General features: G+C 49.0%; 1 protein-coding gene across 3 annotated transcripts in view; it reads right to left on the bottom strand.

Annotated features, from left to right (window-relative positions):
• LOC119463399 (myosin-6-like) overlaps window positions 1-14,574 on the bottom strand; it is a 78,408-nt gene that overhangs the window by 25,034 nt on the left and 38,800 nt on the right. For all 3 annotated transcript variants that reach the window (XM_049655543.1, XM_037724245.2, XM_037724246.2), the window contains exons 21-23: window positions 4,270-4,519; window positions 2,607-2,996; window positions 594-683 (exon numbers count right to left, since the gene is read on the bottom strand). In XM_049655543.1, the coding sequence (XP_049511500.1) occupies window positions 594-683; window positions 2,607-2,996; window positions 4,270-4,519 (730 nt within the window). The remainder of the gene's footprint in view (window positions 1-593; window positions 684-2,606; window positions 2,997-4,269; window positions 4,520-14,574) is intronic.

Genomic DNA, 14,574 nt, shown 5'->3' with positions numbered 1-14,574 from the left:
TTCACTTTTAAACTGAAATGCATTGCTGGAAAGACGTTTTACCAGGGGCAATATAAGTGGTCTTATTTTAAAAAGTGAAGGCCCTAGCACCTTTTTATTATTTTAATAATTTGTTTGCTATTGCCCCGACTCGCGCAGGTCTGGTAGAAATAATGGAAAAGGGGTTTGTGTTTGAGTTTTCTCGTACATTCAAACTACAATCCGACGCCGATTGGTAAACAATCCGACGGTGAATCTGACGCCGAATGGTAAAGTCGTACTTTACCATTTTTCTGACGGATTTCACTGTGAGAAATTCAGTTTTTGTTCACCAAAACCTTGCACCACGTGGAGGGCCTGCGCGGTCGACGTGGTTGGATGATTTTCTCCGCCACCCGCGATCACACGCCGGTTGCCGACGCCAGATTTTCTGCGACAAGGGGCCCTAAACGCTATCGCGCTAAAAAGGATGACAGAAAACTTCACTACGCATTGTTCGAGGGAACGCAGTGCTATTCGTCTTATTCGTGTCTGTGTTTGCGCGCCTCCCTTTCGGCCCTGTAAACCCTTAGCCAACTCGCTCAACTTTGAAACGTTCTACAAGTTTCACCTACCGACGTTAGCATGGGCCTGTCAACAGTGAAGAATCCAGAGCCAGTGAAGCAGAGCTGTTTTTCGTCGATGGTCATGCTGAAAAGCTCCACCTAAAAACATATAAACGTTTTACATTCTTGTTTAATGCAGAAAAGTAGGCAGTTGCCTCTCTGGAGTTGGCTATCCATAAATTCTAAATACACAACTCTAGCGACACTGAAGAAGGAAAAGAAAACAAGAAACATAAACAAATACTACACAGACGAACGCGAGTTTCAAACACGCAGTGCCAGGGTTACCGGAATCATGGTGCTAATAAGGCTCATACCTAGTATAACACTGGTAGTTTGATTAGAAGTATATATAGCAATCTCGTAAGAATTCGCTTGCCTACTAAGCCTGCGTTGCGTCACGCATCCAAAGACACCCATGAACAATAGTCACTCCACGACCGCGAGCACTATAGTGGTCACAACGCTGGCGTAACGAGAAGCACCGGCTGCGGTGAGCGCGCGTCCTTGTTCCAATGCGAAAGTTCCGTGCTGCCACTCCATTTGCCCTTCGACTCGCGGAAAGAAAACAGCGTGCTGCGTCAGCACGCTGCATCGAGGCACCAGCCTTCTCGCCTTAACTGCTCGCCCTCGCACCCGCGATAAACCACGTGACCTCCAATAAGTAGGCGGGGTGGCGCATGCGCCGTCGCATCTGGGACAGCTCAGCTTTGGCACCATGAGCGCGAACGCGCCTGGAGTGTCCGTACAGCTGCATTTCATCAAGAGCAGTGTGACTGAGGATACGTTCACATTCTTGCCAGCATTGAAGAGAGTTTACCTGTACTGCTAAGAAGACAGCTTCGAGCCCAAATAACGGAACGCACTTGGAAGACGTATCTGCGACTAGACGCCACCATGCCTTCGACAAGGAAAAACTAAGAAAGCCACACGTTGTCATTGTATTTTGTCGCGTTGCATGCGTGAACCATACGGAAAACACAACGTAGCTTACATAAATTGCATGAGAAAGCATTGCTACGTTTCCTTGTGGGCACGTGACCTGCCATCGAGTTTCCAAGCCGCCATCTTCTTTGGACAGCAAAATAGCCGGCATCGTGGTGCTTTTTATTTTATTAATTTTTTAATTCTTACTAGGATGCTGTGTTCGCGAAGCTGTATTTCTTACCGGCTTCGCCAGAATCGGAATGAGCCTCAAGATGGCCACCGCTCAAGCTGTTTATGCGCACCCTGTGCCATCGTTGTCGGAGTTCGCTAAAAAGGGGCCACGTGACCTAGCGGGAGAGGAGAGGACTGTTAAGTGACTGTCACAGCTCAACCCTGTGAGAATGCTGTGAGAGGGTGCAGATGAAAAGGAGAACGGGGAGAGGGTGTTGACTTAAAAAAAATGAAATTATGGGGTTTTACGTGCCAAAACCACGATCTGATTATGAGGCACGCCGTAGTGGGGGACTCCGGAAATTTGGACCACCTGGGGTTCTTTAACGTGCACCTAAATCTAAGTACACGGGTGTTTTTCGCATTTCGCCCCCATCGAAATGCGGCCGCCGTGGCCGGGATTCGATCCCGCGACCTCGTGCTCAGCAGCCCAACACCATAGCCACTGAGCAACCACGGCGGGTAGGGTGTTGACTTAAGTCGCGCCGTCTAATACTCGTGTTAGAGGGGACACCGTGAGGCGCACCAACCAATGGCGCTGTAGGAAAAAAGTAGGTCAACGGAGGAGGGTGCGAGAGGAGTTCGCGTTAGCGTTGGTTGTATATACGAGCTTTGGTCAAGGACTCTTGTCTGGGAACGTCGTAGAAAAAGCGTGAGGAACGCGCTAGGAACACCGTCACCCGTGGACGCCGACGCGTCCCATCGCCCGCAAGTAGCGCGGTTCAAAGCTTCGCTGTTCGACCATCTTCACGAAGTGCAAGGGGCGGTGATTTTTTTTTTTTTTTATGGTTGGGCTGTCACGCGGCGCTCCCTCCTATACCCCGTGATTACAGCCTGCTGCTTATCGCGAGGCGCGGGCCTCACCTGGCAGGTAACCCTCGGAGGAAGGCCCAGCACAGACACCGAGTCGAGCACGGCCTTGAGCTTCAGCGCCTGCTCCTTGATGTCACCGGCCGATAGCGACGCGTCGGCGATGGAAAAACACGTGAGTGCCGAGTAGGCTACCGTGCTCAGCAACTTGTCCGTGCTGATTTGAGCGCCGACCACGGCGTACGCCACCACGCACACGGACAGCGCCGAGCTGAGGAAGTTGGCCACCACGGCGCAGCGCAGCCAGTCGTCCACCTTCCGAACTATCCTGGCCGCAGCCGCCATGCTGGCCCGGAGCCTGTCCACGGCTCCCGCCAGGTCGCGCGTCGACTGCAGCGGTGGGCACGTCCGATGATCGCCGAGCAGCTCGTGGGCGCGGCCTACCTGCGGAGGCGTTTTAATGCGAAAGCATTATATGTTCCCATGAGGCAGAAAACGCCGGCGTCGTAGGCAACGACTGGTACCAAAAATCATCGTCGCATCATGTGACGTAATCAGCGTCTTGTATGACGTCAGTATTATTGGAGTTGTTCTTCTTTCTGGGGTTTTACGCTGCCAAAACCAGTTTTGATTATGAGGCATGCCGTAGTGGAGGGCTCCGAATCAATTTTGACCACCTGGAGTTCTTTAACGCGCACTACAACGCAAGCACACGGGTGTTTTGGCTTTCGCCTCCATCGAGATGCGGCCGCCGCGGCCGGGATTCGATCCCGCGACCTCAGTGCTCAGCAGTGCAACGCCTTAGCCACTGAGCCACCACGGCAGGTCGGTATTACAGTAATGCAGAAGATAGTAAATGTCATAACAACGTTGGTGAGTAGTAATTATGAGTAATTAAAATTATATAAAGTAAACTTAGACGAATTAGAGTGAATTAAAGTTATAAGAAGTTAGAGTAAGTGACTTAAGGTGGAGCAAAGTGAACTAAGGTGAAGTTAAGTGAATGAAGGTGAATTGAACTGGATTAAGGTGGATTAAGGTTGGTACAAGATAGAGCAAGGTGGAATAAAAGGATTAAGGTTGGTACAAATTAGTACAAGGTGGATTAGAGTGAATTACGGTGGATTAAGGTAGAGTTGTGAAGGAAGCGTGACAGTGTATGATGTCACGTATCACGGTCACGTGATAGAAGTGAAAGTGATTCCGAGATGCTCATGTATGACATCACGTCATGACACGTGACACGTCAGAATGCTATCGCATTCAAATCACGAAGGATACTTAAACGACTGTCCTTTTTTTTCATAGCGAAGCTCGTTTGTTTGTGCTTGTGTGTTTTGTGAAGTTGCACAGGTTTTGATGCTGTGGTTGGTGGTTTGAATGAATGAATGAATTAATTAATTAATGAAATATGCATGTATTGATCGAATCAATGAAAGAATGATTGAAAGGTGCATGTATTGACTGAATGGTCGACTGCATGAACGAAAAGCGTACATTTTGCTTAACAGAATGAATGAATGAATGAATGAATGAATGAATGAATGAATGAATGAATGAATGAATGAACGCAGTAATTAATGAAACGTGCATGCATTACCTGAATGAATGAAATTTCGTGCACGCTGACCATCCATCTGTGATGGGGCTTCATGCAGCAGGAATAAAGAGAAACTGTTGCCACTTGCATCATAGAGTGCGCCATGCACCCACCCACCTGGTACTGGACGTATCGCGACAACACGACGCAGAAGTACCTCTCGACGATCCCGGCCATCATCTCGATGACGCAGTAGTAAACCGAGAACGCGCCGATCACCAGGGGCAGGAGCCAAGGCACCGGCGTGTCCGTGACCACGTGGATTACGGTGAAGGCTCGACTCAACCCGAAACACAGCACAAACGTGGCGAACACGACCAGCCTCGTGCGACGCTTTAGGAGAACCAGGCTGCCCTCTTCTTGGAACCTGGAGAAGTGACGTCAATGATCAAAATCACGGATTCGCGATTTTTTTTTCGTGCCACTGAAGCCCTTGCACTAGGGGGGCCCCCAACCACGGGACCTTAAATTTTATTTTATTCATTAAAGTTTCTCTCTATCTCTCTCTATCTCTCTCTATGACGCAGAACAAAGACAAGCAAGGCAGGAACAACGATCAGACCGCAAATAATGGCAAACGTTTTTCTGTCGAAATCCGCTGGGTGGTAGAACTGCCATGAAAGGGGGAAAAAACTGCCTGAAATTGTCATGTACCAAACATTTTCGGCCGCAGTGTAGCGAAATTAGGCGACAACCTGCGATTGTGTGAGATGGCACATGAACGCGGTGTCAATTTTATGCGTCGTTTACGTAATTTCTTATACTCGGTATATGACACATTGAATAATGTTTGACATCTATATGGAACACTTCAGTCTCATTGTTTGTGTAAAATACTATACAGAATCAGGAAACTGCATCCTAAACTGCTTTAATTTTCAGCGAAGAGTTTTTATAACCTACGAAATCAGCGCATTATGCTCCTTGTAATTCGATAACTGTGCAATTTTTTGCGGTGCAATATTTTATTAGCAACATTGAATATTATATTGCCAGTATTTTGAAAATGTTACTTATTCACACCATGTGTTCAAGTCTGGCTCATAATGGATGGATGGAAAAACTTTATTTTGGTCCATTGGCTCGCGCTAGTTTCCTAGACCGAACCCGTGATACAATTAATGACTTTCGTCTACATATATTAGAGAGTTTTACATTAGGGAGCCCCAACGCTTGCGTCCCCTAATCTAAAGCTTTCTATTTTGTGTAAGAAGTGTTTGCCTGCTGTGCCCCTTACAGCAGGCAAACACTTTGGTGAGGTACGTATAAAAGCCCAAATTACTGCTGAGGTATAAATTAAACGCCAAGAACAATAAACAGAATATGTAGGTGCTATAAAAAATCAAAGTCCCTTTCTCAAAGAAACATGGTTGAACGCGAAGCTTTCTCCCATGCAAACTGAATCAAAAGTCAAAGTCCAAAGCCAACGACCACGCAACGAACCCAAGAAATGCTGAGCGACCCGAGGCGATGCATATGTGATTTGATTGCTTGTTTAGGATTGTATTTTTTGAACGTAGAAGTTGAATGAAGACACATTTCGTTAAGTTGTATAGCCTTTAGATCATGTAGCCGTTGATTACAAGCACATACTCACACTTTCACGGACTGCATGGCGTTGCCGATACACGGGATCGGCCTTGCGGGAACGATCGCGCTCGCGCTTACGTTCGCGTACGGCAGCCTCTTCTGCGATGCGCTGCACCCGCGGCCTACCCATGGTGACGGCCGGGAATGCATTGCGTGACGCGCGTAATGCAATGCAGATATATACAGTTCGTCTGGGCAGGGTGGCGTTGCCAGTTCACATTGTTCTTATCGGTACAACTGCGAATGTAAGCTGTAGTGTTCTACGATTGAGTGCGCAGATGCGCACATAGTTCCATAGTGTAAGTTGGCTTTCCTGCAGTGCGTTTTCGGCGTTCACGGACGGATCAGTGAGGCATAGAAAGGTTAGGGTGCCTACATGCAACGCCGTAATACGGGGTTGCATATAGGCACCCTAAGAAAGGTTCGCTTTAAAAAACATTGGCCACATGTTCTGCCTCCACAGCAAGAACATGCTTGGCTCTCATTTGGTTTTCCAGTTGAGGTCGCTCCCCCCATGCACGGCAACATGATTTTCCCGTGCCTGGCCTTAAATCCCCGGAAAGAACAAGAAGATAAACAACACGAGAAGGACTGCAGAGGGCGCACTGAAAGAGCCTGGTCCGTTCGATCTATTCGCAGTATTTGTACGGCGTTAATAAAAGTTCAGAGGAACATAACGTGAAGCAATACATTACTATTTACTAATTGCCCAATTATACTCTCGCGGGGCAGTGGTCACTGCAAACAATCACGTAATTCTAATCATAATCGGTTACTTCTTTTCTGCAACGCGTACAATACTGCTGCGTGTGCAAGCTTGGTTGCACGCAACGGCATAGGTGGAGTATCTTGCGTGGCTCGCACCGCGAAGGGCATCGTTGACTGCTACGGAGAGAAAGCGGTGGCGGGAAGGTGTCCTTGACTGTAGCAGCTACAAGTTTTGTCGAGCGTATACGTCATTGAGGATTTCGTCGCAGCAAACTACGCGAATGAGAAGGAAGCGAAAGAAGAAGCGCGGCATGCTGCGGTATATTTGTGCACTGGTGTATACGTAGCGGTCCAGCGCACTCATTTAGCACGGCTAAATTCGTAGCCTCGGCTAACTATAGGTAACCACGGCTACTGGAAACTGCCCGTGTATAACCATCACAATGGCGCACGTCGCTTGACTGCAGCACAGGTTTGTCGGCTTAACCCAAGTCCCTTGTATCAGGAATTGGTGAACGCGACTTTTGCTTAAACTCACGGCAGCTATCTAACGGTTTTAATAACCCCTAAACTAATCACCACAACATGTTTGTCCGATTTATACGATCTAACAGATGAGCTCAGTTGAGAGTTAGCGCTCGTCTTGTTCTCTCGTTCTTGTCCGTGTCTTCGTTCTTGTCCGTACCCATATCTGATGTAACAGATGAGAATTACCGAATTGCGACATCCGTTTTTATCGTGAAGTTATGGAGTTCTAAATTCTGTGATTCATTGTTGTTTCATTTACGGACTTTAGGAAAAATCGGTAGCAAAATCAAAACCCTAGCTAACCAAGAATCACCTTGCAACAGTCCGGAAAATGTAGCTATTTCTCTTTAATGCGACAAATTTTCCTACGTATATGTTCATCGTTAAAACTAAAGCTTTTATGATGATGATGATGCCCTTTGAAACGGGGTTGTGACAAATATTCACCTAGGCTGCTTGAGGTAATTAGGTATGCCATACATGGCTTTCCAGCATAGCATTTTGTCTACATCTCCTTAATCTATTTTCTCTTCCTTAAAACTTCAATACCTACCTTGTACCGTTACCTATGCCTGTAACGGATACGGCCTTATCAATCCCTTCCTTGCATTTTTCCCCACCGATATTTCTAACGTCTATCGCTTATCTCGTCTTTTCTTATCGTCATCAGCGCCACCTACATCTTGCCTCGCGGCGTGGCATACCTGAACCCGATGGAACGTTCCAGGCGCTTGACGTCCCGCAGGGCCTCCACCAAGGTGCGATTGCCGGCGACAAAGAAGCTGAGGTTGCTCAAAACCCTGACCGCGACGAGAATGTGCATCCCGAGGTAGAGCTTCTCGAAGAAGTCCTCGGCGTACGCTCTCGGCACGAAAATGTGGCGGATGAACAGGTAGCCCTCGCCCGTGATCGCCGAGATGACGACGGCCGCCACGTACGCGCTGTACCAGCTACCGAAGTCCACTTCGCATCGATCCAAGTCGATGCTTCGCCAGGCGTTCGGCACGAAGAAGCAGCAGCAGGCGCGAGCTATCCTAGCTACGGTGAGAAAGCGCTGCTCGGCAAATGAAGTCATGATACGGAGTCTTCGCTCTACGAAGAGACAACCTATACGGACTTCGACACTTCTGTATGGAACGCTCTCGAGCGACGCGCTTCAGTGCAGACGAAGAGCAAACGCGGTGTTATCGACGCGAGCTATGCGAGGAGCTTCGGTGATGAAAATTTTACACGGCGAGTCGTCATAAGGCGTCCTCTGAGAAGCTATGTGCGTATACAGACGTCTACACTTCTGGTCCCGGAACGCTCTTCTCGAGCAATACGCCGAAGGGCAAACAAAGAGCAACACCTCGTTATGAACGCGAGCTTCGGTGAGAAAGATTTTCTCGGCAAGTACTCTCAAGGTGTCTTCTGCGAAGCGATATGCGTATGCAGACGTCGACACTTCTGTCTTCAGAACGCTCTTCTCGAGCGATACGCCGAAGGGCAAACAATTAGAGCAACCCTCGTTATGAATGCAAGTTATAAGCGAGAAAAACCTTTCTCGGCGAACCCAGTCAGGATACGAAGATGTACTTCTGCGGAACTGCGCGTGTACAGACTTCGACACTTCCAGCTAGAACGCTCTCGAACGATGCGCTGCAGAGCCGACAAAGAGCGCAACATCGCGCAGTGAAATAACCGAGCGACCGGTCGAACCGACTCGCTGAACGTATTTAACAGTCCTATTCGGTTGTGCCTGAAAAGAAACTTTTAAGTACAACCGCCTCAGAGCGTGCGACATCAATCCGTGTCATAACAACGAACGGCAAACACGCGAAGGCTCGAGGATATGGAAAGCGTGTCTGACGGGTGTCACCACACTGCCTTCCCATCCCTTATTTCCTCAGGCCTTGAGACAACTTGGCTTTAACGTCTCTTTCGAATACCCATAAGAAGTAACGGACATGCACGCATTCATATGCATCCCCGAAAGAAAGAACAGTTGCGCCGTATTGAGTTTTTCTGCATTATTATAGATGCGCTTGCTTTGTCGTTCAGTTCAACGGCATCTGCCGTGCATTGAAGGATAATACGGATGAGCTATAGACCAACATACATTAGGGCGGATGCCGTTGCGTTTTAGCCCTTCACTGAACGAAGGTGCCGTCGAGCCGAGATACGTGGTGGGTGAGTACAAGACCGTAGCTGTGCCTATCACTGTATGCTGTCCATCATCTCTTCCGTCGAATGTCTCAGGAAAGTGGGCCACCTGTCTGATGCTTGTCCAATTCGGTTGTTTTTTGTCACGCACACGTTTGACAGTGACAGAAATTCACCTCCACATTCGTGGCGTGGTCGTTATTGACTGCAACTTATTGCGCCAGGCAGCAGCTCACGCAGTTTTGACGAAGCGCGCATAGCGCGAAATGGCGTGATGGGATACATGCTGTGCTGTTGCTAATGGACAGCCGCTCCATCTCGTTCTAGAGCAGTGGCACCACCTGACGTATGGCTTCAGTACGCCTCGTTTGCCTAGACCAATAAAGGTTCTGTTTGAAAAGCTTATCAAGATATTTAGCAACTTATTGAGTTCAAAACCATTTTTTTTTAAATCTTATTGAGCACACAGCACGATTCGGCTTCCTCAGATGGATTACCCGAAGACAAATTGCTGTGCCCTTGTAGGAAGCAGACTCACTAAGTAAGATTTTTTTAAATATTTCCGTTATAAGCCCACGTGCAATTGCGAAATTGAAGCTGGGCAGTATAGTAAAGTCATGCCTGCTTGAGGGAATTAACAAGACTAGTGCCAATTTCGACACATTCATCCCGGAAATCTGCCACAATAAATTACACGAAATTTTCGCGTCTTCAAGGAGTCCACCTAGACCTGTCACAAGCAGTATGTAAAGAAATTTATAAATGTGTAATATGTAAAGAATGTTTGTCGTTTCGGCCTCCTTCGCAATGCTTCCTTGCGCTGCCCCCCCCCCCCCCCCCCACCATGAATAAGAAATAAGGGTCACAATTGGGTCACCCAGCGATCAATATCTTTGCTTGAGTGTGAAGCCATCTTTGGCAGATTTGGAGTGAAGAAACGCACGCGTTTAGGTTGTACCAGTCGGATAGCTACTTAACCAGCAATCGTCGTTGCGCTGTCTGCCTATTCTGTGCTGTTCATGAGGAAGAAGATATTGTTGTCCGCTTTTTGCTCGTCTTGACACTTTTTTTCGTTGATTTTGGGACGATAATAAGCTCATTTGCGTTCAGTGTGCCGCACGGGAATGCGGCAACTATATGAAGGCTATGGCGAATGTCAACAAACCGCGCGTGTCCAAACGCTCCTGTACGGATACTTCTTGTATATCTGGTTTCTCCTCCGCAAGGGTTATAGTGTGGGGAAGCCCGCTTCTATAGTTCTCGATTTACCCAATTTGGCGCTTAAAGCACCAACTAGCCCATTCATTTACTATTCCACAACTGTTTCGGTTTGTTTTTTTTTTTACCTTTTTTTTTATGCGTGCGACAGTTCGAAGATTACAGCCCATGCAACTGTTCATATTCAACTGTTCCCGATTTACCACGTCACCGAAAGCAAGCTTCTCCTCCGAACGCCCGCCATTGTGGTGAAGCCAGCGTTGCAGGCGGCTGCGACATTTGTATAGAGTCGTTGGAAACGCCGACCTGTACTCGAACCCAAGTCCACCCCGTGGGCCACGAATTAACATTGTTCCGTGAAGCTAATCCCGCACCTTGTAAAGGCTTTAGAAACTGCGGGAAATCAAGATTGGGTTCAATTGAACCATGGATTAGCGAGTTAAAAGGAAGAAATGGCGTTAGGCAGGAGGCAGGTAACCTGACGTCTATTAGTGTTATAAGGTGCGACACCGCCTCCAACGTAAATGCCGAGGCCCCTTGAGTGAAAGACAGAAAAAAAATACATTATGCGGTTTTACGTGCCAAAACCACGATCTGATTATGAGGCACGCCGTAGTGGGGGACTCCGGAATAATTTCGACCACCTGGGGTTCTTTAACGTGCACATAAATGTAAGTACACGGGTGTTTTCGCATTTCGCCCCCTCGAAACGCGACCGCCGTGGCCGGAATTCGATCCCGCGACCTCGTGCTTACAGCCCAACACCATAGCCACTAAGCAACCACGGCAGGTGACACAACCTCCTTGGTTGCTCCCACGGTGAAAGAACAGACATGTGTGTGAACGGCGCTGTCGAGCTATGCAGAAGACGCGGCAAAAAAAAATTCACCGACGATTACGATACTCCCTCATGCGAAATTTGAGCGCAGCTCTATATGCGTTTTCATTTCGCGCTATACTGGCTGGCACGGACGGCACGTTGCAAACGGAGCGAAGTGTGGCGCGACTGCCCCGCTAATCGGGAGATTGAGAGAGGCAGCGCGTGGGTGACGCGTGGGCGCCATTCACAGAAGCCGCCGCAGACTGAACTCCGCTCATGCAGCGCATTTTATATATGGTATCGGTGGACGCCCTCACCGCATGCCTTATCGGTGGCGTCATCGGTGAACAGACGACGCGCGCTACTCTGGCGCCATCTCGTAGCGATCATCGCCGCATAACATGGCTTGCGCGGCACTTTGCTTTTCTTCTCACGCTTTCGCCATACCCTCCCCCTTCGCTTTCAGCCTCGTGGTTCCGCTGCACCCTCCTCCTCCGCCTTCCTCCTCGCGCTCTCTGCTCTATCGCCGTCTTTCATCCCCCGCTGCGCACCGCGTTCGCTCTTTCATTCTTCGCTGTGCTCGTTCGCTCGGTTACGCCGAGGGACCCCGACGCTCAACGCAGGAACAACGTGACATTCCTTTCATACCAGAATTATCTCATATCACAGCCCAGGCCCCGCGTCACGGTAACATCGTCATCACCCGCCACCCTTCTTTCTTTCTCCTCTTCCCTTTTTGCTGCTCGGCGCACTTCCAGTGGCAGTATTGCGCTTTCTGAATTGGATGATTTAATAACCGAAGTCACGCGCCATAATCGGAGACGTTGCAGGCAATGCGTCTTACGTAGCGGCATTTATACATGCGACCTTGACTGGCTGGAAGTTAGGCTCCCTCGAGAGGAAGGGCGCGCGGGGTTCTGTTCGAAGTTTCAGCTCTTTTCGGCGCCGCGCAACCGTTCGATACGTTGCAGACACGATTGCCACCGCGGAATGTACGCACTGCGCTCGTCTTGGTAAGGGGCCCTTTGAAGCGAATATTCCGCAAGTACTTTTGCGAGAGAGCACTTCGGCTCTCTCGCCCGTTTTCGTGGTGGTCGACGGCTGGACTTCCTCCGCCGATGCACAGGCCCCGATGCAAAGGGAACGTACTTACGCGCAACCGAGCTGCGAGCCTGTCACAAAAGAGCGCGTAATCCAAGCACGCGCCGCGTGTCACGCAAGCCAGCGAAAGAACACGCCGGCCCCGCGACAACTTCAACAGAGGGAGAGAGCGCATACGCCTCAAACAACAACGCTAACGGCGCCGAAACGTCTAGAAGAGCCTCGACGAAGCGACGTTAACCGGAGAGAGAGCACACGCGCGCGCCGAGACACCTTCTCACCCGGCGAGTCGAGAGAGATAACTACAGCATGAGCATGCGCCAACAGCATGAGGCATCACCCCCCCCACACACACACACACACACACACACACACACACACACACACACACACACACACACACACAACACTCCGACAGCGGCGGTCGAAGGTACGAGAAAAGCCTCGAAGTTTCCCAGGCCATGCTACGAGATCACGACTCCGATAGGAAGGTTTGAGAACGCCTGTGGAAGCTATATAAACGCCGTGCGAGCATCGTCAGTTTGGAGTTCGCGAGTTCAGTCCGCACCGGTGAAGTGATGTAACTTGAAGACCGAGCGTCTGCGGAAGAAGGGGATTCCCCGGCAAGCTAGTCGACGAGTTCATCGAGCGTTTGCATTTCCGGAAGAAGTTCTTTCTTCGAGATTTGCCCCGAGTTACGCCGAGATCGTTTGACTTCAAGACCAACACTGGTGAATACGATTGGACACTTAGTGTTCCTTTTTATTTTGTACTTTACGTGTTGTACTCTTAGTGCTTGTCATTAATTATTTTCCTGTGTTTTGTGAATACCCATCTGATTTGTATTGTGTTGTGTCTAGCCTAAGTGTGCAAGTGTGCGTGTAACTGCCTTGTGTGAAGAATATATTTTGTTGTGTTTTGACAACTCTGGGCTCTGACTCGGTATTTGTACAGCAACCGGCGTTCGTTGGCGCTCCAGAGGGCCCACTCTTAATTGTCCTTGCTTTCGTGGGATTATTTTCGGAAGCTGATAAGTCGGCTTTGGAATTTGGTCCGGCGTCTGCACCTCGCTCATGGGGTCTGTGACAGAGCCGTAGGGAAAATAATTACTAGAAATATTTCATAGGTTTCATCTTATTGGATTATTAAACGACAGACCTGATATACTAATAAAATTGATAGCCTGTATTGGTCTATAAAATAACATGCCTGATACACTGGTAGATCTGATAGACTGGTCTATAGACGCCTCAAAAGCATAGACGCGTGGATGTTGCAGGAGATGACCGGCGACTTGTTTGCTTTGTCGGAGCACGCCATCACCGACTGGAGGAACTACGCCCGTGAGGTCGTGCGGGACGAGCTCCTGGCGCGACCTCCACTCGGTGGCCCCGGGAACATAGCGCAAATTGACGAATGCTTTCTTCGCGGCCAGCGTAAGATCAATCGAGGCCGCCGTATGACGGGCGACAACGTTACACCGAACCGCCAAAATTACGGTGGTGTTGGAGAATGTGGACAATGGGTGTTCGGCATGGTCTGTGCGACAATAGGGAAGCTGCGACTGTGAGCCACGCGTCTATGCTTTTGCTCACGCAGTACGCGAGTAAAATCAATTATGAAGGTACATCACAAAGTAAAAGAAAATAAAGCGCAGTTTTTTTTACCCTTTGCTTGTATGAATTTTTTTCGGCATTCCTGCTGCTTAAACGGTAAGCGGGCGGCAAATCACTCCTGCGCTAGCGTAGGTTAGGGCCCCCCCCTCCCCGAAATTTTGATCTTTCCGTGCTCATGTCCTACGGCGCTGAGTACATCGGCCGAACGGGCCGCCGCGGAATCAGCCCGAAGCATCACAAAAGAGCAGAGGACGCCCGATAAACAGTGAAGGGCGGCTGAGCTCCCAACTTTGCCGCCATTGCGACCCTTCCCCCCCCCCCCTCCTTTCTTCAGCCACAAGTCTACGCACAGCCCGCTTCGCGCTGTCAACTATTAATTAAATGTTATTTAAAAAGTCGTATAATTTACATACTGCGATTTTTACCGAAAGTAATTATTGAAAAATAGGTGCTTTCCTCAAATAGTCAAGGCCTTCAGCAAGTGGGCCCACCCCGAAAAAAATTCCTGGCTGCGGGCATGGCTACAAGGTATTAAAATGTATAAAATAGCTAAGTTTCCTTGTACGCAGTAAGAAAGAATTATCGGAACTGAGCACACCCGCGAGCAATTAGGCAGAAAATAATGAGATAGTGACCGCGCCGACGAACTTAACTGAGTCAGTAACGTGACAAGCCGGTGCTTCGAAGTATTTGCCAAAT

The sequence above is a fragment of the Dermacentor silvarum genome, chromosome 9, assembly GCF_013339745.2.
Source record: "Dermacentor silvarum isolate Dsil-2018 chromosome 9, BIME_Dsil_1.4, whole genome shotgun sequence".
Lineage (NCBI taxonomy): Eukaryota > Metazoa > Arthropoda > Arachnida > Ixodida > Ixodidae > Dermacentor > Dermacentor silvarum.
Note: the sequence above shows the minus strand (reverse complement) of the source record. Positions and strands in the feature narration are given on the sequence as shown.